Raw genomic sequence first — 27,072 nt, 5'->3', positions numbered from 1 at the left:
AGCCCCTCTCCAGCGCACTGCAAAGGAAAAAAATGGAACTGAAGCCTTAAATCTTTGAAATGAAAATCCCAGCTTCAAATGGCCCTAAACTCCAGGGCCAACTTCTGCCTGTTTTATGGCTCAGACATTCGGACAATTCCACCTGAACACACTGTATATGTCAGTGTGACATCAGAGGCATGAATAATGTTAGGAACCAAATTAAATTATAGTAGCTTTCAATAGGATTGCACGTTTTTTCTTCTGGAATGAATCTAGGAATCACAGAACATTTGGCAGCATCTAGAACTTCCCCACATGATTTTTGGGACCCACTCAGGGAATTTTACTCAGTGCAAGATGGAGTGGCTCTTATCGACCACTGTATTTTTCTTCTTATTTCAATATTCAGAAAATATAATCTTTCCTCTTGTAGTAGAGCTGAAGTTGACAAAAGGCTCATAAATGTCAGAAGAAATAACTGCTTAACTCCATTCTGTAGCTGCAGATTACCTATCTTCACGGTGAAGGAATGGAGGCACCTAAATTTCACTGAAAATGTGGGTCTCATTAACCTAAATCTCACTGCTTTCAGAAATAGCTTTTTATTTCCAACATTGCCTACATGCTTTTGAAATATGGAATGACTCTATAAATAATAAAGCTGTATTTGAATACAAATAAAAAGTCCTCACCCTTTCTCTCTGCTCTCCTGATACGCTCACATGATAGAAAATAGAACAATTGATAGAAAATTGATAGAATATAGAGCAAAAAAAAATTAACTTGAGATGGCTTGTGAGAATACAGAAGAGCAAAGGAAGCAATTGTGAAGTTGAGATCTTTCTGCAGTTTACTATCTACACAAAGAGCAGTAAAATAAAAATGCAATTCAATGACAACTAACTAAATAGGAATGGTGGTGGGTCAGCCCTGAGAATCTATCTGTCCCTATAACCAGTAACATCTTGCACCAACAGCCATTTTTATTTTTATTATTTTTTTCACCAAAAGGAGACACAACCTCTTCGGAGCAACATCCAAGTAAAGCTTATTTATTGGACTTATTTCAGACACTGCTCATTTAATAGACCTGATTTAATCACTAGCCCAACAAGGAGCAACAGCTCTTCAGTAGCATTTAAAGATTTGTGTATCAAGTAGAAAAGCATTTGTCGAGAAAAGCCTGAACATTCCTATTTCTGTTCTTGCTGTCCTGATGCCCTTAAAAAAAACCCCACACCATTTAGATGACCAATCTCCGCCACCTATTTTAACCTTACTTTTTAGTTTCAACTAAACTTAGCCCAAAAAATGATCCAAAGCTCCTAGAAATTCTATTAGAACTGTAAGAATTGTAGCCACTTCCATGACAAAAAGATGCGTTAACGCCTGCAGAAACAGAAAGGAAGAGAATTCATTTTGACTTCACATATTCATTCCCAAGCAGATTGGCTGCAGCTCCACAACGTGCTTTCTCTCACTCAGTTTGAAATGACAGTAAGTAGAAAATAACAGTGGCAGAGCTATGGGTACTGTGGGGTGATTTAAGGTCATTGTGCTTGAGGTGTTATCACAGGTAAGAAGATTTGCGTTTATTGCAGGAAATGAATATTTGCAGGAAGCCAGACTTCATTGCTTCAATCGATCATGAAAAAACTTGTAATATATTGTAGATCAGGTCTGGACATGATTTTTTTAAATTAATATAGCCCCTCAATTCAACTTCTATCCACACTAAGCTACATTCACATTTCCTGTTTTTTAGCAATTCTAATAAGTAAAAAAATATTAAAACACATGTTATTGGATTACAGGGTCACCACTACTTTCAATTTCGGAATGTCATTGTTGTACAGATTTTTATTATCAAAATCCATTCTCGTGTCCTGCAAGCTCAATTGAAAATGTAAGCTTAATGGTTTCTTCAATGTGCTGTAGAAATGAGAAGCAGAACTTCAGAAGCAGTGTGAAAATACTTACGATGATATAGAAAAGATAGACAAACTGAAATCTTGATCAAAACCATATTTCTCACAGCTACTTTTAACAATTTTCCTTCCAAATTTAATTAAATGTCCCAGGACAGCTGGCCTGACAAAAAGTCTTTTCTACATAGTTGGGAGCATTTATTAGTTTCAATATGCTTAAGGTTAGACATCATTGCACAGTGGTACAGAAATTTCAGGTATGTTCTTCACACATTGATGTTCCATGGAAGCACTGAGTGACAAGGACAAGCTCATGAAGACCTTCAAATCTCAGCTTAAATTGTAACGCACTTTAAACAAAATGATCAAATACTGTATTTGCAAAAAGGTACAGTTATTTAAGTCATTAATCCATTTTATTTACCTCCCCAGAAATGAGAGATGCAAATGGTATCCTGGGCTCCATCAAAAGAGGGGTGGCCAGCAGGGACAGGGAGGTGATTGTTCCCCTCTACTCTGCTCTTGTGAGGCCCCATCTGGAATACTGCGTCCAGGTCTGGAGCCCCCAGTACAAGAAAGACAGGGAGCTGTTGGAGAGGGTCCAGAGGAGGGCCACAATAACGATCAGGGGACTGGAGCACCTCCACTATGAGGACAGGCTGAAAGAGCTGGGCTTGTTCAGCCTGGAGAAAAGAAGGCTGCGGGGTGACCTCAGTGCAGCATTTCAGTACCTAAAGGGAGCCTACAAACAGGAGGGGAATCAACTCTTTGAAAGGGTGAGTGACAGCAGGACAAGGGGAAATGGTTTTAAGCTGAGGGAAGGGAGATTTAGGTTGGACGTCAGGGGGAAATTCTTTACTATGAGAGTGGTGAGGTGCTGGAACAGCTGCCCAGGGAGGTTGTGGATGCCCCGTCCCTGGAGGTGTTCAAGGCCAGATTGGATGGGGCCCTGGACAGTCTGGTCTAGCATTAGGTGGAATGGTTGGTGGCCCTGCGTGTGGCAGGGGGGTTGGACATTCATGATCCTTGAAGTCCCTCCCAACCCTGGCGATTCTGTGATTCTGTGATTCTGTGAGAGATGCTGTAGTAGGAATACAACAAGAAAATAAGATTTGGAGGAACAAAAGTGCTACTGACACCCATTGACATATGAACAGGTGAAATCAGTAGACCTCCAATAGAATCAATGTGTCCACAGAGGCATTTTATGGATTAAAAAGGGATATAAAGCACCTGCAAACCAATAGCATTGACCAAGGAAGCCCAAAAAAGCCTCGATGTGCATATATGTACTCGTTTGTATGTATGCACACATTTGTGAATATGTGCATGTAAATCTAGTAAGGGAACATGATTCGTGTATTTAAATTCAAAATATATAAATTCCAGCAATGCATGATTTCTCAACAAAACTTACAGAATGTTATAAAAACCAAAAATCAAAGCTCTTGCTAATCTCATTACAGAACATTGGTAAGCAGGTTAATCTACAAGTACAGATGCCTGTACTTTCATTTGCCTTTGTTTAAGTAATGTTTCAATGACAGGAAGTAATTTTTCTCTTTTTTGACATATTTTAAAGAAAGCAGAGTGGTCAGACTAGAATGCTGGCTTCCAAAGACAGGCAAAAGGAAATTGAGGATTTTAATTCAACAGTGGGATGGTGATTACAATGAAATAATTCCTACATCTTAAGTATTTGACCCTGAAAGAAAAATAGGTCAACAGAGCAGAGTAACATTTACTTCAAAATGACATATCATTAATGATGATAAAAGACATCAGCTGGTTTTTAATAAGGTAAGGGAAAAAGAATGTCTGCTCATTATACACTGAAAGGTATAAAGACGTAGAAGTCATTTCATCCCTATATGCTACAAATGACTTAGTTCACTTCACAATTTCATAAACAGGGCTACAAACTAAGTGGTAAAGATGATCAACCAGAAAGGTTAGAAATTTGCCCTTATAAGGCAGTTGGAAAAAAGAGTAGCAGAAGTCTTGTGAAGGAGAAGGAAAATGTTTATTGAACTGAAGCACAGCTGTCACGATACATGTTAGCACCACGCTCTTTCACCTACGCTCCTATCTGTTACTATACAGTAGTAGAAACGTGAGAAGAAGTGCAAAAGAAAAATTATCCATGCATAATAAAACCAAGAGCAAAACACAAAAGGGTTATAATTAGTCAGTCACCATCGGAGAGATCCAGCAGTTAGTCAGGAGGAAGAGAATTGTCTGCTGTTCTGTGTGACAGCTGTTTATTCCATCTTGCAGACGAGCCATACATAATACATATCATTTTTCCTTTTGGAAATACTCTGCCAGCCATCTTCTCTTGGTGTCACTTTAACAAGCCACAGGTAGTAATATCAGATTTATCACCAGTCCAGTCCACAAAATGTCTTTATAATAAAGTCTTTCCTTAATGTAAGTATTGAGGTTGACAGTATGACAGTATTTAGCTTGTAAATTGGCAGGGATAAGTTATTTTTCTTTCTAAAATGTCATTCATTTGGATATTGTTTTACATTACACTACCAACTTGCTATTGACAGATTTTTCATAATAGGAAACAAAAGGAACGAGAAGGGGAAATAACAAGAGAGAGTACTCAGGTAACAAACAGATCTAACTCAAATCAGTCAGAATGCACAGTTATCAAATACCTTAATTGCTTTAAAGGATGCTCAGTGGTAATGTTCTCTCCACTGTCTTCCGTATTCTGGAGATCTCATCTCCTTTCTAATAATATATTAATACAGCACACTGCTTTGTAATGCTGGATAGTCTGCTGCATTTGCTATACTACTTAAAAGCAATTCTACAATTGTAGGAAGCAATTCTACAAATTAAAGGTAACAAGCAACCAGAAATCCTGGATCCAGATATCCTGTTTTATCAATCTGAGATTACACAATTAGGCCCTATTTCTCGTTAAGGTTAAATGTGACCTGGTTGAAAATGCAGAGATCAAGATATTGATCAAAAGATGATGTTCAATAAGAAAACAGCTTCTTCAAGCTGGACAGAATCAGTGCTTATTTCAAATAACTGAATTAAACCAAGACAGGGAAAATTCAAGGTGGATACCAAAAACTTTCCATTAGGTCCAGTCTGGACTTAGACTCAGAATGGAAGACTGCAAAGATGAAAACTGACCAAAATGAAATGAATCAGTGTGGAGTCACAAAAATCATGGAGAAACAGGTTAGGAATTGGCAACTTAACTTATTCTGCAGCCCTGCAGGGGGATTTTGTGGCTGCTTTTGCCAATGGCATTCTCTGTTCAAGGTAGATCAGTAAGACTAGGTAAAGAATAGCATTCAAAACAGGAGTCTGGGAGTTTATTTGAGTCAAGAAAGCTAGAAAGGAGATGGAGTTTAGGAGAACTTCTAATCTGTTTGCAAATTTGGCTATAAAACACCATTTAAGTAAGACAATCACTATGGAACAGGATGTAACTGGGCATCATTAGATGATATAGCTGTTGCATTTAAAAATAATTCAAACATTTTCTGTTAAACATGAATCTAAAATTCCATTAATGCATGAATGAAAAATTAGTTACCAGGGTTTTATTTTATCTCAGTTATTTTACATATGTAATTTATTGGCAAAGGCTGACTTTTTCCCCTCTACATTCATCTGCAGCACAGTTTAAGATATTAAATTCTAAGATCAAAGTTAACACAAACAATGTGACTGTTAAGCTGTGGTATGCTTTGCTGGAAAACTTCAGAGCATAAAATCTCATCTCCTTGCTGCTTCACTTCGGGTCATTAGCATGATTTATTACATAGAAGGAAATTAGGAACTGGATATTTCAATATTGGGCAGAAAGTTTAATTCCATCATTCCTGTAGAACACCTATATCTCCAACAAAACTTGTAACCATGGTAACTTGATTAGAAAGTATTCCTCAAAAGGTTAAAAGTTCTTTTATCCATATTAACGACTCAAAAGAATGAAGAAACAATAGTAAATTCTGATTTTCCTGCTTCTGAAAGAATCTGCCGTGCAAGTTCGACTCTTCCAGAACGCCTTAAGTAAACAAGAACATTTTAAAAAAGATTTCCATTAAAATTCCTTAACTTAAAGAGAACAAATGTATTCTGATGGAATTGTTTGTGTGACTATCAATATTTTAAAAAAGGACAAGTTTAAAGAAAGACCTTTCAGAGAACTAGGTAAATTTGAAATGCTGTTTTCATCTAATGGTTTGTTGGGATATCAAACACATACCCTCTAATGAAAATTAACAAGCTGTAGTTTAATACTTTATGTACTTGTATTGAAAGCCTTTTAATTTAATGGAGTGCTATTCATTTCATTGCATTTATTGCTGATGTAGGTTGGTATTTTTCCATGAATATCAAAAGGGTGGCATCCTTTCAGGAAAGACACAAATTTCATCACATTAGATTCCAACATCTTCAGTAGTCCACATAGGTCCAAATCAGGATATTACACATTGTCAAGAACCCTACAATTGGAGGAAATGTCTTGGTGTCTGTTTTCTCATGATCAGAAGAAGATGTATTATGCAATTGTGATTGGATATTTATCACACTTTGAATTCCTTGTCCTGGAAGACATAGAAATTAATTCGTCTTCTCTGAAGATCAAAAACCTTTTCCTTAATCTTCAGACAAAAAATGTGTATCCATTTGTTATTATACCAGTATTTTCCCTTGGCTTAAATGACTACACTCACTATAGACCTAGATAAAACACATTACTAGACTGAACAAAATGAACTCTGATATACATATTTCTGCCCAACGTCCTACTGCACACAACTAGTACTAGTTATGTACTAGCACTCTAACTGGATTTTGTGTAATCCCTATCTTTTTTAGCTGAAATACAAAGAGACTTATTTGCTAAGACTGTCCTTATTGCTTACATGAAATAAAATGCATCAGTTTCAGACTTTTTCCCACCTTCTGCACAATTTTCTTCCACCCTTTGCTGTAGATTCTCATCTCTGGATGTGTAGTTTCCTGTGTAGACTGAAAGATACATTTCTTCCACACACTTTAAAAGAGCGTTCTCCTTATGTGCCATCAAACCTTGATATAAGAAGCCAGAACAATCTGTACTCGAACAATTCCATCTCTGAAAAACATCCCCACCCTGCAATGCTTTCCAGGAGTCCATCACTCCACTATTTTTCTGATGGAACCACTTTTACAGCTGTCATGGCCTAAATACTCTTCCCTCTGGAGAAGTCAGAATTCTTGCTGATAGACACCTCCCCTCCCCTAAGCATCTTCTTTGGTGTAACCTGATCGTTTAGATCTGTGGTGGTGATTATATGAACACAACAAAACAGATTAAAAAATAATTTCAAAAATCCAGTGGATTTTTCCCATGCAGCTCAGACACAGCACTAGTTTCTTAGTAAGGAGTTTGTTCTCCTGCTTCTACACCTTTTTTTTTTTTTTTTTTTTTTTTTTGTAAAAATCAAAGATTTAGAGCAAGAACTGAGCTTCAGCTGGAATCCAGAAAGTTGTTAAAGAATCACACAAAGAATCTTGGTTCTGGAAAAGCATTTAGGTTTATCTCCTCTATTCCACACATCATTCTGTTCTCTGTCAGAGTATACCATTATCTTCCAGACTTGGACAACAGTCCTAGCTAGCTCCTTTCCTTCACTCCCTCTGCTTCAACTGCCATTTTCTTTCCAATCTTCCAGTAGAAGAAATACACTTCAGTTTTTATTTCACTGGCTGATCTTGTTCTTTGCTGTCTTTTACATGTCCTTGTAATCTACAATACTTCCCTCTAGGTTCTCTTCAAAGATCTGTGGATCATCATCACGTCTCTCTTGTCTTTTCTATCACCTTCTTTTCAAATTTTGCCTCCAGTTTGGCATTTTTTCCAGCTTCATCTTTAGGGCTTCACACTCCTCTTCTGTGAAGCATATAATTTATCATATACAAAAAGCCTCAATCAGATATCCACTCAAAAATAATAAGCTTCCAGCAGCTTTTCCATCCAGTTATCTTCAGTTTCCTCTCCTTTTTAGGATTTTCTATCATAGCATTAACAGACAAGCTGTGTTTTCACTTAGCCTTAAATTCACAACTTGAAGGAGGAAAAAACCACTCTCCTTAAATTCACAGCTTTGAAGAGGAAAAAAAAAAAAAAAAACCCACCCTGATCATAGAGATTTCTATTGTGTTGGATAGCCTTCATTACTTTTTTTCCTTGAGCTTAGATCAGTTCTGCCATCTAATTGTCATTTGGCACATCAGCACAGATGAAAGGCAGGGAGTATATGTACACTGTCTAATATAAAGCATGACTATATAAATATAATATCAAGCATGCTTTCATTTCCAAAAGACAAACTAAACAGTCAAAAAAAAAAACCAACAAATTATCTTACTGGCAAAAACCAAAGTTTTGCATCTTCTTCATTAAGTCATTGTTTCTTACAGAATCTCTAACGTTCTTTGTCTTCTGGTCTACACCAACCATTTTAAGTTCAGCCAATTTTTGCAGGGACATTTAGAGCTTCCCTCTCTTATGTTAAAACAACTATAATACTCCTTCTAATGAAAGGTATACCTTTAAATTAAGTAATAGAATAATTGATTTACCATATATAAAAATCAATCCACAACAAATTATTGTAATTACAGGATAATTCCAGATCCCACTGTTTTGTGCTTCATTTGACTTGATGTGGACAGAAAGCAGCATATGGAAAGAGACTAAAAATTGCGTATCATATCCCTGTGCTATATCAGCATGAGCTAAACAAAACACATCAATAACAGTCAACAGTTGTAACCTGGACCATCTGGACACATAGGCCCATGGTACCAAGTATGTATTAAAATATTTTCATCTCCCTATTCTCCCTCAGGAATGAAGGATAATATGCAGCAGCTCAGATTTTGCTGAAAGGCAAGATTCCTTTACCTACAAGCACAGCACGTCTATGATAGTAATTTAATTAAGGGATCCCCTAACCAAGGGTGTGCAATGGCTAGGCAAAGCACTTATCCCTAAGTGGGTGTAGTAGAAAGTCATAACAGAAAAGAAAACAGCCTCTACACATGTATTTCCTTGTTATACTAAATACTGACTTTAAATTTTCTCATTAATTAAAACAATCCAATACTTCCACTTACCCAGTGCACCATCTCCTTCCCAAGTTACAACATCAAATCTTGATCAATGAAGTCCTCTAAAATTACCATGATTTTCTTTTTATGCTATTGATTCCTAATTATGGAAAAAAAATTTCTCCCTTTCCTCTCCTAGTTTTGTACATCTGCCTTGCTTCCAACCAAGTACTAATAAGCAGTTCAACTGCTGGCAGCTTCTGCAATCACTTCCAAACAACTTTGTGTATTTCCAGACAGCGTTGTGTTAGTGGGAGGTGGAAACCAGGAGGCAGTCAGGACAGAGGAATGAACTAAACTGGAAATTTTTCTGAAGTACATGGAAGAAAGGGAAAGTAACACTCAGGGTGAACCTGGAAGCTTTCATGTAGACACTACCTGCACGATGCAATAGCATCAAACAGAACAAGTTGTATTTGACCATCCCTATCCCATATTCCATTCATTCAGGAAAGCTTTACATTTCTGATGAGCAGCAAGAGGAACTTCAGGAGCATAATGAACTTGACATCTTAAATACACTCATGGAATTCCACTTCAGAAATTATCAAGTATTATGAAGATCCAACATTCATGGAACGCTACAGAGCTATTCCAGCCCTGAAATAGGGCAGGGGATGACTTCTGACCCTCTATCAGTTGGTACAATCCTCAGACATGTTTGGATACCTGTTACAGCTGCAGTAAGAAAAAGTGAGCCAACAGATGTTATACATTTTTCCCTGACTTTGATGATTTATTTTCTATACCCTCTCAGACACAAGTCATGGCAGAAGGCAACTTTCTGAAGTAAAATTATTCTGAAAATGACTGCACAGGGTTGGAACTAATTCATTTACCCTCACTATAACACTTGACAGACTGAATCAGCCATGTTCATCCTAATAGGAAGCAAGTTCAATAATGTTCAGCATTATGTTTTTACTACACTTAAGTAGTATATTTTCTCTAAATTTTACTTTTTAGTTTCCCTTTGAGATTTCACCAGTAGAGGCAGAGACACAGCAGTATTGGGTGACCAAAGTACAATACATATAAATAATACCTACAACAGTAAACTTGTGGGTTCCTCTATATCCTGTAGTTCATACAAACAGTATGCCTGCCCATGCCTGAATAAAATAGGAAATACTCCATAGTGCACACTGAAACAAATTATTGCCCAAACTTGGAAGCATCTATTTAAATGCTACAATCATTCCTTAGCTGCAGTCCCTTCCAGAGGTCTCTCTATTTCATATTTATATCACAGCTATGGAATAGGAAAGAACTGTGTTCTCATAGAAAAGCCATCAGAGTTCAGCTCAAGCTGATGCTGGCTCCTGGCCGAGTCACCCCCTTCCTCATAGGACTTGAAGATGAGCACACATCACAGTGGAGCCCAGGGCACTGCTCAGAGTGTTGGGCAGATGGAGTGAGCTTTAGTGAGCCTGTGTTATGAGAATCTCTGCCATTTGCTTCACAGCAAAGCTACACAAGTGCTCAGTCATGAATACTGGCAATTACATGATGAAACTATGATCCAGAATCTGTTTTCTCTTCTCTTTCATTTTTAAAATTCTCATATAACATGCAAAGTTATCCAACTTCAAGCTTGTGATCAGCATTCTTTACACTTTCTCTTTTTCTCTATAGGCCATAGAAATGACAACTACAAAACATGCCTGCAGTGTCACCTTCACAGCGCTTACAATTGACCAAAGAGATGGGAAAGTTTAAGTTCAAGAACAACTGTATTTCTCAGGTCTCACAGAAGTGTACAGAACTCTGGTAAATTCACAAACAATTCAGAATAAGCTTCTAAAGTTAAATGAAAAAGATGACCAACCTTTTCAACAGTTTGTGCAGGGTCTGAAACAAGTACATCAATTGAGTGTGTAAGGCGCTCTGAACATCTCTAGAGTTCAAACTTCCTCACATAGTTTATAAAGCTTTGAGAGATGTCAACAAAGACCTCAAATGATTGCTTTTATTTTCAGCCTTCACTCCTATTGAATTGTGTATCTGAAGAACAACAGACTCCTCTTCCCTACATTCAAAATCTTCGAGGCTCTAAACCTTTTTATTTATGCTTTGTTAAGCATTCAGTTACAAATTACAGCAGTTGAGGTGGAATATTTCATTCCCTTATTTTAAATATCCCCACAAGTTTCGTCTCACTCATTCTACATTATTACCTACAATAGACTGTAGCCAAAATAGTGGTCTAGATACCTATGTTGGAAAAATACTGAAAAAAATCATATTTAAAGACTTAAACTGATGTCAGCTCAAGTATTTCAAGGTGCTGATCATTTGTAGTTCCTATAATTTAATCATCAGTTGCAAAAAGGCATCTTAGGGCTTTCGAAAAACAGACTGCCAGATGCTCAAACAGTTCTGTGTTTGTACATCATCTACTGCACTTAACATGTGATCCCTAACTACTACTTCAAGAATTATAACAAATCAAGATGACAAGATGCTAGAAAAAAATGTTTGAGTACAAGTAGGACCAGATTCATCTCATTCTGCTTAAGAAACCTCAATTACCAGTGCTATCAACCTAAGCTAGCAATAAAAATACTTAATGAAGGCACTTCTAGAAAGCACTCAGATTACCTAAGGAACAAGAAGAATGAGGGGAAAAACAAATATGAAAAACAAGACACCATACCTATGTATATGAAATCTTTCCAAATATCTCTCTCTCTCCTTTAAAATTGAGCAAGAGAAGTTTAGAAATTAATTATTTTTCACTAATATATTAGCCAACAATATATACTAAAGTACTGCTCTCTAACTGTCAAACTATGAAACATGACGTGAAGCTCAGAAATGACTGTAAGTTACTGAGAACGGAGAAGAAAAAAAACAGATTCTTTCATTTTACTGAATGCAAAACAACCTTTCCTAATTATTAAAGTAACTGATAAGGTACCAGGCTAGCTAAATTACACATTGATTGTAGAGTAAAATTCTGCCCTTGAGCTGTGCATTGAGCTCTAGCAATCCCATTGGTGGGAATTATGAATGTACTCCGCAGCTCCATAGGCTGTCATGTCACTGTCACACCTACTAAAAGAGCAACACAGAGTTCCTGTTTCATGACTGTCAGTGTACAAAATATATTAATGTAATTACAGCTTCTGATGCCTAAATAGCCATTTAAACCATTATTTGTATTTCACTTTGAATGATTTCGTATTTTAGCCGTATACTTCAAGTTCTGGAAAAGGAGCTGTTGGAATTCTAATTTACATGGATTCCTGTAACCACAAGAACTTCCCATTTTTCATCAAAATAAACCACAAATGAGCACGAAGTCTGACTTAGTCTTTAGACATTATAAATGAATTTAAGTACATTAACTTAGGATGTTTTTACCTTAGGACCTCCTAAGGGTTAAGATTAAAGACAAGGTAATCAACACCACTCAGTAAGTTATGCTCCATAACATTCCCAACCTACATTTCAGCCTCAGCCACACACACAGACAGACAGGCAGGCAGTAACCTCTATTACAGACAGCAGCTTCATCAATCTATGTGGTTCTGATGAATACATTTTACCATAATGTACACTACTAAAGGCTCCTGTGAATAAAAAGTCACTTTCATCTATACAATACAGATAGAAAAACATTAAAAGCATTCCTTAAAGCAGAATAAACATTATTTAATATCAAAATTTGATCTTCTATATATTTATATTTTTAAACTTACCTTGCCAACTAATCTGGGAAATGGTGGTCTTTGATTTTCTGGAATTAATATTGGAGTTGCCAGAATAGCCCTTTTTTGTCTTGGAATTCCAAGGTTGCCTTCTATCTTAAAGATTTCCTACAAAGGAAAAAGACAAATTACAATGACTTTCAACATAAAACTCAGTTATTATTTCCACTCCCTATGTCTTTAAGTAAAATCAAGATGAACTAACAGGCTTTATATTACGTTTTCCAGTGATGAGTGATAACATAGCAAACTATTTAAAACTGTAGATTTATTCTGCTTATGAAAGTAAGTGTAGACAATCCACATTCATTTTGTATTCCTATAGACTAGACTTAAACTCAGAGGACTGCTTAAATCATAAATTTTAAACAAGGTTTAGCTGACCTCAAATACTAGCATGGGACCTTTAAAAAACCTTACTTTAAATGTTTTACATATTTTTTTCTATTATCACATTTGAAGTTGCATCTACACTCAGTCACTTTTCAGTCCACGCTTTCCAACAAACAGAACTCAGAGGTGATTTTCCAAGATTGACCCCAGCTGCTGATGTCTCAGACCAAACACTTGTAAGCTAAAAGTAAACAATGTACAACAAAGCCCAAGAATAACTCAGAATATAATCTAATAGGTTTCTTTTACATGGGGAAAACTTCACGCTACCACATCTGAAAAAAAAGAAATGGAAATGGTTTATACACAAGCTGCCTTTTTCCCCCCACTACATTTTCTGGTCTGTTTAGCTCCATAGGACCTTCAGGCAATTTTGTGAGTACTTTCCAGCATCCTTCAGCCCCTTGGAAGCCCTATCAACACATCTCTGCCTTCCCTCCCAGCCTTCTCTCTGATCCTCTCAGTGCTTTCTCTGTGCATTAAGTGCAGTTTCCCAGAAGCTAACCTCTTCTATTTCTTACCCTATACTTTCTGCAGATCTCTTCTCTACCTTCAGCTACTAAGGTCAGAACCAGCCTTTCTCCATCTCCCACACCTCTCACTTTGATACAGGCCTTTCTAAAAGAAACATCACAACTTGCACTGTTTGGAGAGCGAATTTTGAAACTGGAAAAGGTTTAAGATCACCACTGTTTGATCAGATGGTTGTGTTTTGTGAACCAAATCACAGGTTCAATGTCTGATTTCGGGAAGGTAATTACATCATACCATGCAATTTTCCTTGTTTTCTCAATGCAATGAATTTTCCAATCAGCTCTGGAATTCAAGTTGTTTTAATAACACCACTTTATCATCCATGATAGCTTCATCTCGATGCTGTATTTTTATAAAAAGGCAAAACCGAATGGGTTTTCTCAAGGACACAATCTGAACATCAGTCAGGAAGTCCCCAGGCTGCTCCTGCTGCCATCTGTATAGGAGCCTCCCACCTACATTCCCACACCAAGTGGGAATGTATCACCACCAAGCACTGCTTTGCATTTATGAGCTTCAGCATGACTTTGCAAATTTGGTGACAAACAGTAAGGAGGAAAGCAAGTCTTCATCTGTCATCTTTAGCCATGATAAAGTCAAAGAGCAGCGAGAACAACTCTGCCAGTTTTCATAACCTGTAGAGGCTCACCCTGATTTGGAGTTCCCATCTCTCCCAAAGGCTTTGCCACTTCTCTTTAATCTTTCAGCCTAGGGCCACTTGGGTCCCTATTTTTGTCTTTCAATCCCTCTCCCAGAAGATCTTTCCCTAATAAAAATTCATGAGAAAGTTCAAGATAAAAACACATGACATGTCAAATAAAAAGAGCTGAATTCTGTCCAGAGGCAAACATGCAGAGCAGTAAGCTTTCAAAATCACTCACACTGTAAACACAGCAGACAGTTTGGCTGGCACGTATCTGTGACGTTGCTAAGAACAGCAAGAATAAATGACTAGCAGTATGTCTAGGAAGAAATATCAGCACCTTAGATTAGCAGCAGCAGTGCAGAACTGATCACAGTTCTGACTTGTGATAACTCCTATATTCAAGGCTACCCGTCTGCTCAAGAATGTGTAAGGATGACTTCCCAGATGCATCGTCACTGGAAAGGAGTATGGCACACTTAGATTTACATCTCTTTGTATCATGTTTCTTTTTATGCTAATTTGAGGAGTAAAAGGAATTTTCAGGCTGCTCAACACCTAGACCTCTCAAATTTTGGTAGTCGTAGACCCATGAGCAATTAATTCACCACTTTTTCATGGGTCATGTTACCCTTACACATGTGCAGAAGGTCCAAAATTGAATACACTCTCGCTTTTTCTTCCAATGAGTCAACACTGCAGTCATTAATACAAAGAAGCCAAGTTCCAAGGAAAACAGCAGGAAGAAAAGGCTTCGGGCATCCAAGTTCAGATTTCTGAGTAGGACTAGGGAACAAAATTATCTTTTTAAATGCAATTAGTTTTTTGCAATGGTAAAGAAAAGAAAGCTTTTGGATATTGGACAAAGAAATGTAAGCACTTCTGCTGAGTACATTTCATACTATTTATTCTTCAGATCACACTGATGGTTTTTTAAATACATACTTCTTGATGAATTTTCCCTACTTCATCATTCCCTGGTGCCTAACTGTTGCTGTCAGACACAGCAACACCGCTGGTTAAATGAGTACCAAAAGCATCACTATAGAACATGGGTAAACAGAAAGAAAGGAACAAGAGTATTTTACCAACATATTTAATAACTCAGGGCTGTTTGTGGTTATCGTATGAATTTGTTTGGAAAAAAAAAAGAGAAAAAACAGAAGATTTTGCTTACTGCCAAGCAGCCGGCAACTGATGGCTTGACCCTCAATCAGTATATAAAACAGAAAGCAAGAAATTGAAATTCTGTGCGCTTAGCACCTGATTCAAAAATCAAAACTCTGAAGAGGTTCCCATTGGAGGATACCTATCTTGCTTACATAAGCATTTTTACCGAATTTGCTTTATTTTTTTGAAGAAATAAGTTACATTAAAATTAAGAAAATATATACATTTTGTAATAATAAAAGTGCATTTCTAAGAACAGTGCACTGAAAGTAAAAAATTCCATTTCTCTGTTCGCAAATTTTTTAAAACAAAAATAAAATGGTAACATTTCTCTATTTGTACTATTTAATTTCCTTGTCAGACCCACGATCACTGTGTTCCAGCTCCTTCTTTCCTGATTAGAATCCAACTGTCATTTCCTTATCCAGTGCACTATTTCATAACTACAGCTTTTTAGACCCTATTTTTCATTTCATTATATTTCTTTTCCAGTCATGATTTCAGTACTTAAAACAGCAATATTTCAGAACCAAAGAGCTGATTTCACCAGCAACAAAGCTTGATTCCCTATTTGCGTTAAGCAAGCAACAAACATAGCTAAATTTTAGAAAAATGAGTTGGCCTAGTGAAAAAAGTCGGTTCAGATTTCCTCATTTCCTTCGAGAATTCACCAGTCTGGGATTTTGTTGTTGTTTTTCCTTTATGTTTTTGCCAGGGGCTCATGGGTTCATTGCAATTCTTGAATATTTGAATGAATGGCACAGTTGCTATCTGGTAGCAGGTACCATTACTCTCAGCAAAGCAAATTGCATTAAAATTTGTCATGGGAATAAGGTGGCTGAATGCTTATTGATTTGTCACAACAAGCATCATTGGAGTGGCAATCTGGAACACACTAACTACGCTGACCAGAAAAGTAGTTGAGTTTCTACCATTTATTGCTTTCAGATGCTAAGCTTGATGGCCTAAAATGTGGACAATCCAAAGTTCCACTACAAAAAATAAGCAAGTGTAAATGGATGCTCATTGTAAAAAAAAAAATTTGTGGTATTCAGTGGTATATTAATTTTTCTCATAAATAATATTGCATAAGATTGAACTAAAACTGCATGCAAATCAACTTAAAGCATTTTCAGTCATTCTTGGCTGAAATTTCAGACTTGTGCTCTAATCTTCATTCAAGTGTCTGATGATTGCTTCATATTGTTTCCATCATCAGATCTGTTATTAACAGCAGTATAGTGGTTAATGATTTCTAAATATTCAAAAATATTTCCTTGTGTTTTCAATAATACAAAAAAAATAAAGTGTGCTAATAATTACTCACAAGTTAAGAACAACTGTTTAGGTAAATAATTAACTCAAAAAACTCAATAAATAAAACTGAGATCTGTAAAGGTCAATACCAAATACAGAAACATCTGCTCAGAAATAGTTTGTCCTCAATGACTACAAATGCCAGCCTAAAAAAAAACAACAAACAAACAAACTTCAAAAGAACAAATCCAGCCAAAATCTGCTAAGAATACTCAGTTACTTCAGAGCATGTAAGCTTCCAGGCTCATGAATTATGGTCAGATACAATATATGAGTAAGGGAAACTGTTCAGGGAACTTGATTTGTGTGAGTATTTTTACCATTCTATAAGGAATGCTCTGAAAGCAGCACTCCCTATGTTGGCCCACAACATTGGAGGCAGATGTTGGTGGTATAGCAGTACAGGCTGAATCTTCCCACCAACATTTCATTCCAGTTTGTTATCCTGCAACAGATGGCAGCAGAGGGGCAGTCTGACAGAATGGCATCCAACATGGAAGTGTGGATGAAGCAAAGTTGGGTCACCGAATTCCTCCATGCAGAAAACACTGTAATCATTGACATTCATGCATATTTGCTGAATGTTTATAGAGATCAAACAGCGGATGTGAGCACAGTGAGTGGTGCCTTTTAGCAGTGGCAACAACAACATGAAAGATAAAACACATTCCAGATGGGCACACATAGCTGTCACACCACAAACTGAAGAGCACCTCAATCAGCTCATCCACACAAATTAGTGGATTACGACCAGGGAACTGTGTATGGAGCCGATTATTGGCTTCAGTGCATTCTAAGTGATGGTGACAACATTGGAATAAAGCAAAGTTTGCACCAGGTGAGTCCAATGAATGATCACACAAGAACAGAAGGAACACCATATGCAAGTTTTTCAGGACCTATTGAGCCAACATGAGGTTGCAGTTTCCTGAATCACATCTTTACTGGTGATGAGACATGGTGTCCCCGTTAAGAGCCAGAGACAAAATGGCAGTCCAGGGAGCGGCAGGACTTTAATTCCCTATCAAAGAAAAAATCCAAGATGCAGCCCTCGTCAGGTACAAGGATGTGTACTGTCTTTTGAGATAGGAAAGGTGTGATCCTTCTAGATTTCCTAGGCCTGGACAAACCATCAACTCTGACCACTGCATTGCAACACTAAGCTGAAGGCTCAAACTTCCAGAGTCAGGCCAGAGTAGCAGTCAACCTTTCTCTTGCAACACCATAATGACGAGCTCCATATCAGTTTTAAGACCATGGAACAATCACCAATTTTGGCTGGACTGTTCTACTCCATGCGTTGTATAGTCCAGATTTGGCACCTTCCAACTTCCATCTATTCAGACAGATGAAAGATGGACTGCATGGGCAACATTTTCCTAGCAACGATGCTGTCACAGCAGCTGTAAAATGGTGACCACCTTTGTTGGTGCCAATTTTTACAAGCACTACATGCAGAATCTTGTTCATTGCTGGCAAACATGCATAACTAATGGTGGTAACTATACTGCAAAATAGTGTTTTGTCTCTGAGAAGTTTCTTTATCAAATAGTGTCATTACGCTCCTTGTAACTGATGTAGTTTTGATGGAAGTAAATAGGAGGCATTACTTTTGGAGAGACTGGCATAATTGTTAGATAAATAGGGAGGCAGATCCCTAAATGGCCTGGTCAATACGCCCATTAACTTCATACACACTTGATTATATCAGACTAGATCTTTGCTACTGCATTCAGCAAGCTGTGCTACAGGTATTTCTATAGGATGGAGGTTACTTGATCTACAGGAGTCAAGAACACTAAGAAAAAGTTGAATTATTGTTGGAAACATTTGGTGCTGCATGAATCACAACTATTTTAATGCTAATTTGTCCTAAAGTATTTTTGCAATGCATGTGACAAATAACGTGAACTATCATGGAGACAAATCTGAACTTTAGCTTTGTGAAATGATACATTCCATTATCATCTTGAACCTCAGCAGTATCTTTTGTGGTGGAAGAGTCCTGTTTCCACTCAAGTGTAAGTTTTATTCACCTTCATACCTGCCTCATTCTGTGTCAGGAAAAACATTTTCTAAGATGATAATGGAATGAATGCCATTAACTTTCCCTTCTGTACACATTAACCATAGGAGTTACCCTTTCCAAGAATAATACAGAACTGATGATCAAGTGTTATGTATTTATTTTAAATTAACAATCCAAACTTTTCTTGTAATCATTTAGTGGGTGTTACATGCATTTTGAGGCATACATAACCACCTCCTTCAGGAAATTTCAGACTGATTCACACTGCTCATTAAATATAATGAGATGCCCCTTATACATAAGCAATCAAACAAGCTCTGACCGACTGCATCTGTCAGAAACATTGCAAATATGGGCTTAAGGAAAGAGACAATGTCTGACCCTATGCCTCGGTCTTCACCATAGCACACTAACAACACATCACTTATTATCACTAAAAATACCCTTCACCCAATTTGTACTGTGCTTACACCAGTTGTAAAGCAAACAAATCAGACTGTTCTTAATGGCATGGCAGAAAAAATAAAAGATGTCTCAATCTTCAGCAACTTAAGTAAATGTAACACAGATAAGGAAAGCAATTGCCAAGCCATACAACCTGAAGTAAAAGTGCCCTGTAATGAAATTTTACCTTGAAAACAGGTGGACTTCTTTTAATTATTGCTGTTCTTCATTTTATTTTACTTTTCATGAAAGTATCACCCATTGAACTAAGAAACCATACTGCAGCTGAAGATATCACTAAACATACTGGAGTTCTGAAGCAATTAAAACCTTTCATGAATCTGATCCTCCTGAAAATCAACTAAAACCACGTGGAAAATCAATTGCACAGCATGGACACAAAGCCTTAGCTTCTTACTTTTAATATTCCTATCCACTAAGCAGAATTTTTTTCCATCTATATAATAAGAACTCATGATGCAAAAACTTCCCCTTAGTTCCAACAAGCTTCCAGAATGTTGAAGATACCCTAATTTCCAGAGCGAGAAAGAGAAAAACCATATAGAAAACATCTTGATTCTAAGGCACAGTAAGTGAATCAGCGATGAACAGAAGCCTGTATAAGGTCACAAAAGTTGTAGATCAGACTGATGTAAACAAAAATTTGGAACAGCATGAGCAGCTGTGAGCAAGTTGTTTCATGTTTCAGTACTGGAGTATAAGAACAATTCCTAATAAAGAAATTTTTATTTCTTACAAAAAAAATAAGTGCTATTTATAGCAGAAGTTGTTTTACCTTGGAAAAACAGGTTTCTATCTCATGCTGCAGGGCAGCGAGCTATAAGTATGTGGAAGAAAACTAACATTTTATACCCATGTTCTGGGTTGCTCAAATGCTCTGAAATCCATTGCATTATAAGAGTGCTGCACAAAAGCAATTTCATCATACCCTAAAGCAATAATATTGTATGTTAAAATCATGTATACTGTTTAATAGATCTAGTAGCTGCAACCCCAGTCCCATCTCTGAATGGGTCCATAAAGCACATTTCTCCCTATCCTCTCCAAGACTCCAAGCTGTGATTACAGTTCAAACCTTCTCAGCTTTGCTTCCTCAGCAATTTTTTCAAGCTCTATTGCTACATATTTGTTGTTATCTCTGTTTCCTCATTATCTCCATTCCCTCAACAAAACAACCTGTAATCTAAATCAAAATTCATTGATTATTTACCTTATTATTATCTAAACTGTGATCTTTCTATTCTTCCAGAACACCTCCTGCAATCCCAAATCCCATCTTCCCCACTTTACTGCACTCCAGGTGGCAGTGTAATTCCACCAACCCTGTATTCCCATTGGAAAATGTTCATCACTTCACATTCATTTTGAATTTGTTTCTCTTGAGCCTTGATCATACAATCCTACCCAAATGTAGTCATCTAAAACTTGTATTTTTGTTTACCAGAATGCCTTTTAATTTTATATATATATTCTTAGGTCTTTTCCTTCAGCAGCATCCTTCTTGGCACTACATCTCCAAAACCTTCCTATTTCACCCAGCTTCACCAGATAACCAATCCCTCACAGAAAGCACAGTCAGTATCAGAACTTCAGAAATCCTAGTAGATTTTAGGAACACTTCTGGTGCAGGTCCTCCAACTCATTCAACGCAAGAAAAGTAACAGCAATTCCTTATCATTTCCCTTTATTTTACCCCCTGACTTTCTCTTTAAAAAGCAGACATGATGTGCATGAAGTACTACAGAGAAGAATAGATATATATGCAATAGATAAGACCTGAAGAAATCCCATATGCAATTTCACAAAACTTAGAAAAAACATCTAGAATGTAACCACTGAATCTGTCCTACAGCCCTACTCTGTACATTTTGGAAAGCTGAACTATGGATGTGCAGTCAGTTGAGCACACCCAGATTAATTATAGTCTTTGCACAGCACAGATTACCTGCAATAGATTTGGTCCAGTGTACTACAAAAAAAAGTGCCAGTTACCTTATGCTGAAAAATAAGACACAGTTAATTAAGAATTGAACAAGTCTGTTTCTTCTTGCAATAATCAAGGGTTGTTTACCTGTGAGGGAGTTTGAATACTTTCCCTTACATTAATACTGAATTTAAGCTGAAATGCCCTGAACAATTTCTTCCTCCATTCCATTAGATCAGAGTTGTATTGAATACCAGAAAAAATAATACATTATATGAGATTGCAATGCAGGAATGCATTATGTTGAGATCACAGATCTGCACAACAATTCTCAAAAAAAAAGGCTAGATATTTTCTATCAGCCTGTACTATGCACACATGGTGCTCTACAGAGCTGGCAGTCTTTTTATGCTTTTCCCATACAGGAGCTGCCAGACTGACAAATGGAGTGGTAGTCTTTGATGAAGACAAAATGCCCACTTAGATCTGGGCTAAGGCAAAACTCCTCATTCACCAAACTAAATTTGAAATTTGGACGAAATGTTAGTACATTAATCCACTTCACAGCTTGGTCTAGCTACTCAGAACAAATTAATTAACAGGCATTAACTGAGTGCAAAGAGCCAAAATGGTAGTGTATTAATCCACTTCACAATTTGGGTTGTATTTTCACTCTTCAATACAAACGAATTAGCAGACAGTAAGTGTCTGATACAAGAAGCTTAATTCCATTCTGTGATACAAGTAAGAAACTCTGGTGTAGCATCTTTTAGACACTACCTCTTAATACCTCAGTGGTCTTGGCATTGGAACAGTATGGAATGTTGATTGCAGTTGTTAAGAACAAAAATACAAGACCCAAGCACCCCCTGAATTATTTGATTCTACCACAGTGGCCTAATTAAATTCATATGACAATGCCCATTATTTCTAAATCAGTGATAAGTCTGGACAATCCCAAAGACCTACACAATATTACTGAAGAAGACAGCATGAAGTTCTGAGTCTGATGAGTTATTTAAAATTGACATTCAGAAAATAAACTTGATTTTAAAAAAAGTATGGCTACCACGACACTTAAGAGTCATTCAATAAAATTTTATTTCCAGGCTTACATTCCACAGAACTTTTAATACACACTAGCTAGAAATGACAGGGTTGCCTTGTGATTGCCATATCTGTTTGAGGTATGGGGAAATCAAAGATCAGCTTTTCTACAGAACACTCCCACAGTAAAAGCAAAAGATGCAAGAAGGCGGCTCTGACACAGTCTTGGAGACCTCAGTGGATTCTCACTTTTCTCCTTAATCACATGCAGGCAATTAAGTCTAATTCGGGAGATTCACAGAGTGTCACTCTCACTGTATGCTAATTGGTATACTGGAACAGACCAATAATTCATGAGCTCTAACATCAAGTTGTTAACAATATTCATTGCTACATGCTTCAGGAAAAAGATTCTGAAATGGCAAGAGCTCCAGTTTACTAGAGTTTGAAACTTTTTTATTGAATTATAACTACTGGAACTGAAGTCAAGTATAGCTTTACAATACGTGAGATGTGATATTGATAGTGTAATGTTATATGTTCAACTTCATATGTTTGGATCCAGGCATCCTTCACTTACAACCTGCAGCCATAGTAGCATAGAAATATTTATATTCCCTCCTTTATATCTCTTTACTTCTATATGTTTGCATGGGATAAGAACAGTCACCACATATACAAACACCAACAGGTCTTATTCAAGTTTCCTGGCCAAGAGAAGACAGATCCAGCCTCCCTTCCAGCCTTATGCCATCTGCTCAGTATCTCCAGTGCCGCTCGTACTGCCTCACTTTCGCAGCATTGGCCACAGGTTTCTGGTTGGTGGGACACAGCATGCAAGAACTTAGAAAAGAATAAATACTCTCAAAGTGCTAACACTTTGGGTGTTGGCAGCATAAGAGCACTCCATAGACCCTTACTGACTACTCTGGAGTGACCGAACAGGGACAAATAGTACAGCAGTTAAAATACTCATAAGGAATAAAGAAGATGTAGATTCTATATTGTTTTAATAAGTGCTTCCAGGGACTTTCAAGAAGACCATGTTATTTTAGAACTTGCACCTTACAGATCTAAAAAACTCTATTCAGGTCTCAACTTCTAATCCAGTGCCTTTCTGAGAAGAAATGCCTTCAAAAAACTGAGCTCTGACCAAAACAGAATATTATACACCTCCTAGTCTCCACTTTGCTTGCAAACACTGTGCTCAGTCCAATCAAAATGTTCTATTTTAATCTAAAACAATGTTCTTCCAAGGCCGAGCAAGTCATTAATGTGAGACCAACTATGTCTGCTGCCTTAACTGACACACTGGCATTTAAACAGATTTCTGGAATTAAAAACCTGAGTACCCAAAGCGTGAGCAAAATCGGCAAAATCACTCTACTCCTTTATCCGCTCTGCATCATTATCCATCATGCAACTAGTCCCAGAATAATTCTGAATGGACTGTATTTAAATAGCATTATGAATTCACAAGATAGTTCTGTTCTTGCCACACACACCAAGTACAAAAGTTCTCCTTCAATAAGTGGCCAAACCCCCATTGTGTACATCAGATTATGCATAGCATGCTGTATTTATAAAGTGCAGAGTTTCCAAGGAATGTACAATTAGTAATTCTACTCTGTTATTCAGGTTTCTTTGCACCATTCCCTTTGGTATGTGAATGCAGCACTACAGCAAAATCGAACAGCTTAGTGCTTAAGGTTCTGATTGCTGCCACCTGAACATTTCAAAGTGAAGGACAATATTAGTCTCTTAAGTTAAAACAGCTTTATTTAGCCAAATTTATCTAATAGAGGTTAATAAATCACAGCATTCATAATTTGATACATTTTTGGCCCTGTTTCAGTTTACAAACCGTGCACTAACAGACCTTGAAATCTGTGAATAAATACATTATCTACCATGATATGCAAGTTTCTCAGATGAGTAATTTTTGATCCTCAGACTGTTCAGGCAGTTGCTTAGAAACATTTATTTGTATTAGATACACAGGACACGTGGTATTACTTTTCTTTTCAGATTGGATGGATTCTGTGAAGAAGCAACAGAGCATGAAATGCAAATTTCATGATATAAAATTCAAAAGTTGCTTTTGGCAAGGATTTGATTTATTACATTCACAGCACAAGATGAAAACAAAAAGGTTATCTCAGTGATCAAAAAGACTTGACAGGACAAATAATGTCCGTGCCACTTGGAAAACTAGTGACATTGTTGTATAAAAGAAAAAAATAAAAGCACTAAAAATAAAGGAAGTGCAAGAATCAGTGGGAAGCACGACTTAGGATCTTGTTGGCTGAAGAGATCTTTCACAAAAACACAAAGATAATAAAGATTAGGTTGGAAGTTTGCAAGAGTCTTGCTATGGAATGAACCATAATATGTGCAATATTTCCTTTGTTCATTATCTACACAGACATTTTTATTTTATCCTCCATTGATTAGTACATTCCACGGATTAGCATTTTCTCTCCTGGACTAAAGCATACCTAGTTTGGTCAGGTAGAATGATGGAGATTGAAGGAAATTGTTCAAAACTATGGAAAAAGCAGATAAAGAAAGAAAAAAAGTACTCTTGTTCACATCACTCATTCTTGCACAATAATACTGAAAAAAAACACTAGTATTTCACTGTAGATTATGTAAGTATGTAATGGAATTTTTTTTTTCCCCTGCTGATGTATGAGAAACCTTGCAATCCACACCTTTTTGTTTAACTTTGTAAAGCACTTGTATTTGCCTAGGTGTTTCTGCACTGATAGCAGTGATTCTTCTTTTCTATTGGAACAAGTGATTTATAAAAGCAAAATAACTTGTTCAAAATTAAATATAGAGTTTTGCAAGCAGAGGCTGCTTCTCTCCATTGGAGAGAACCAAATATGGCAAAACTATGTTACTGAATGCACTCAAACTGATCCAAGCTACTCCTACAAACTATAAAGCATACATTCTAAAGGCAGCCAAAGTGGTGAGGACCAAACATGACAAACCCTGAAGGAGAAAAGTTTGTTGAAACAGAGAGAAACTTAGAAAACAACAGTAATTCCTTCATTATTTCTGTAAACATTTAAAGCCAGTCTGAAAGAATTGAGGGATAATAAATCCATTTGCAAAGAAAATACATCTGAGTTTTTGCCAGACTTCATAATGTCACATCAGAATATAAAGGTGGCCTGATACTCAGTGACACTGGTGATAGCCAGCATCTCACCTCACTGCCAATGGGCAAAGCCAGGCAAACACTCTGGTACTCTTCATTAAGCCAGCAGCTGTGCTATTCACTAATGCCAGTGAGGCCCAGAGACAGCAAGCGTGCCCAACAGCTGCAGTCTGACATCAGTACAAAATATTTGTGCCACATATGATTTAAATCAGGCTTAGTTTTGGGTGGACTGTGACTAACCCATGATTAAGTTCAAGTCCTGCTAGCAGAAACAGCACTGAGTGAATGTGAAAGATGTATGCGCAGCGCTGGCTTACTGTTTAACAGCCTATCTCATAAATCCTGGTAAAGGCATTCCAGGAAACAGCCAGGAGTGTTGTCACTTGGTGAGCATTTCTCTCAATACTCAGTTGAATGCTAAAGTGTTATTAATGAAGTATTCAAACACTGAATATGAATCTGACTAGAAAACAAAGGTATAAATTTTGATTTCAAAGACAACCTTCTCCTCAAACTCAAATTTCTCCACCACGTACTTTAAATTGCATAAAAACTTTTGCATCCCTTAAATAACACTTAGCTTTCACCTTTTTCCTTGCCTTTCCCTGATGCACATTTCAGTCAGATGATGCTCATCCATCCTCAGTAGTATACAGCTCCCTTCATAGCTGCATACAGTAACCTGGTTTAAGGAGCATGAGCTTATAAATCGCCATCCTTTGCCTGCCTTTCAGTAAGGCAGATAAAAAAAAAGAAAAAAGAACCAACATCCTGAGCTAAGATTAAAAGCTGCATTCATATTAAAGAATAGTGTCTTTTTACTATTGAAATTGAAGCTGTAGATTATTCTAAGCTGATAAAGCACTACAGTGGGGCAGAGGACTTTCTCATAGTGAACACTGCTGTAAAACAATTTATCTACAAGAAAGGAAACAAGTTTGCATAATCCATTAATGGTTGGTTCGACTTTAGGGGAATTTGCTATATAAATATCTCACCCTGGGGAACTGTTTTGCCAAAATAACTCATGAAAAGATTTGAGCAACTTAACACTGATAATTAATAGGATTTTTCAGTATCACAACGGACAGTGACATCCTCCCACATAAATTCACTGTCTCACCAGTGAAGAGACAAACTTGGCAGATCAGAAAGCAAAAAAATGAATTAACTCAGCACTTGCAAAAATGATTATATGTTTTAACTGATCATCAAAAGGTGTTTTACAGTACTTTCTTCACAAACATTCTGTGGCTCAGTAATTATCACTTTAGAAATCTTAATTAATAGTTCATCAATTGTTCAGCTGGCATTTCTAATATTCTGCTGTCACACTGGAGGGTTTGACTAAACATAATCAAGCACCATTATGTTGTTAAACACTTTGCTAGCAATCACACGTTGTGCTTTAAGTTTAGGTGTCAATATTAAATCATCAAGAAAGATTACCACAGATAATTCTCTCATAGTCTCATCAGCAATGCCTTGCCAACTACAGTCCTGTAAAGACTCACAATTTACAGTGAACCTTACCTGCTTTTGTGGTCACATAATTATTTTTATTATGCTTTGTGGCAATGTTGGCTGCCAAAAGAGGTTGTCCTAAATTCCC

The 27,072-nt window shown here is 37.0% G+C and overlaps 1 protein-coding gene across 2 annotated transcripts in view; it reads right to left on the bottom strand.

Moving 5' to 3' along the window:
- The window catches only part of CDH13 (cadherin 13), a 432,460-nt gene that overhangs the window by 241,440 nt on the left and 163,948 nt on the right, over nt 1–27,072 (bottom strand). For both annotated transcript variants that reach the window (XM_031615494.2, XM_031615493.2), the window contains exon 4: nt 12,758–12,874. In XM_031615494.2, the coding sequence (XP_031471354.1) occupies nt 12,758–12,874 (117 nt within the window). The remainder of the gene's footprint in view (nt 1–12,757; nt 12,875–27,072) is intronic.

This window comes from Phasianus colchicus, chromosome 13 (assembly GCF_987193195.1).
Source record: "Phasianus colchicus chromosome 13, bPhaCol1.hap1.1, whole genome shotgun sequence".
NCBI classification, from domain to species: Eukaryota; Metazoa; Chordata; class Aves; order Galliformes; family Phasianidae; genus Phasianus; species Phasianus colchicus.
This window is presented reverse-complemented; position numbering and strand designations above follow the sequence as displayed.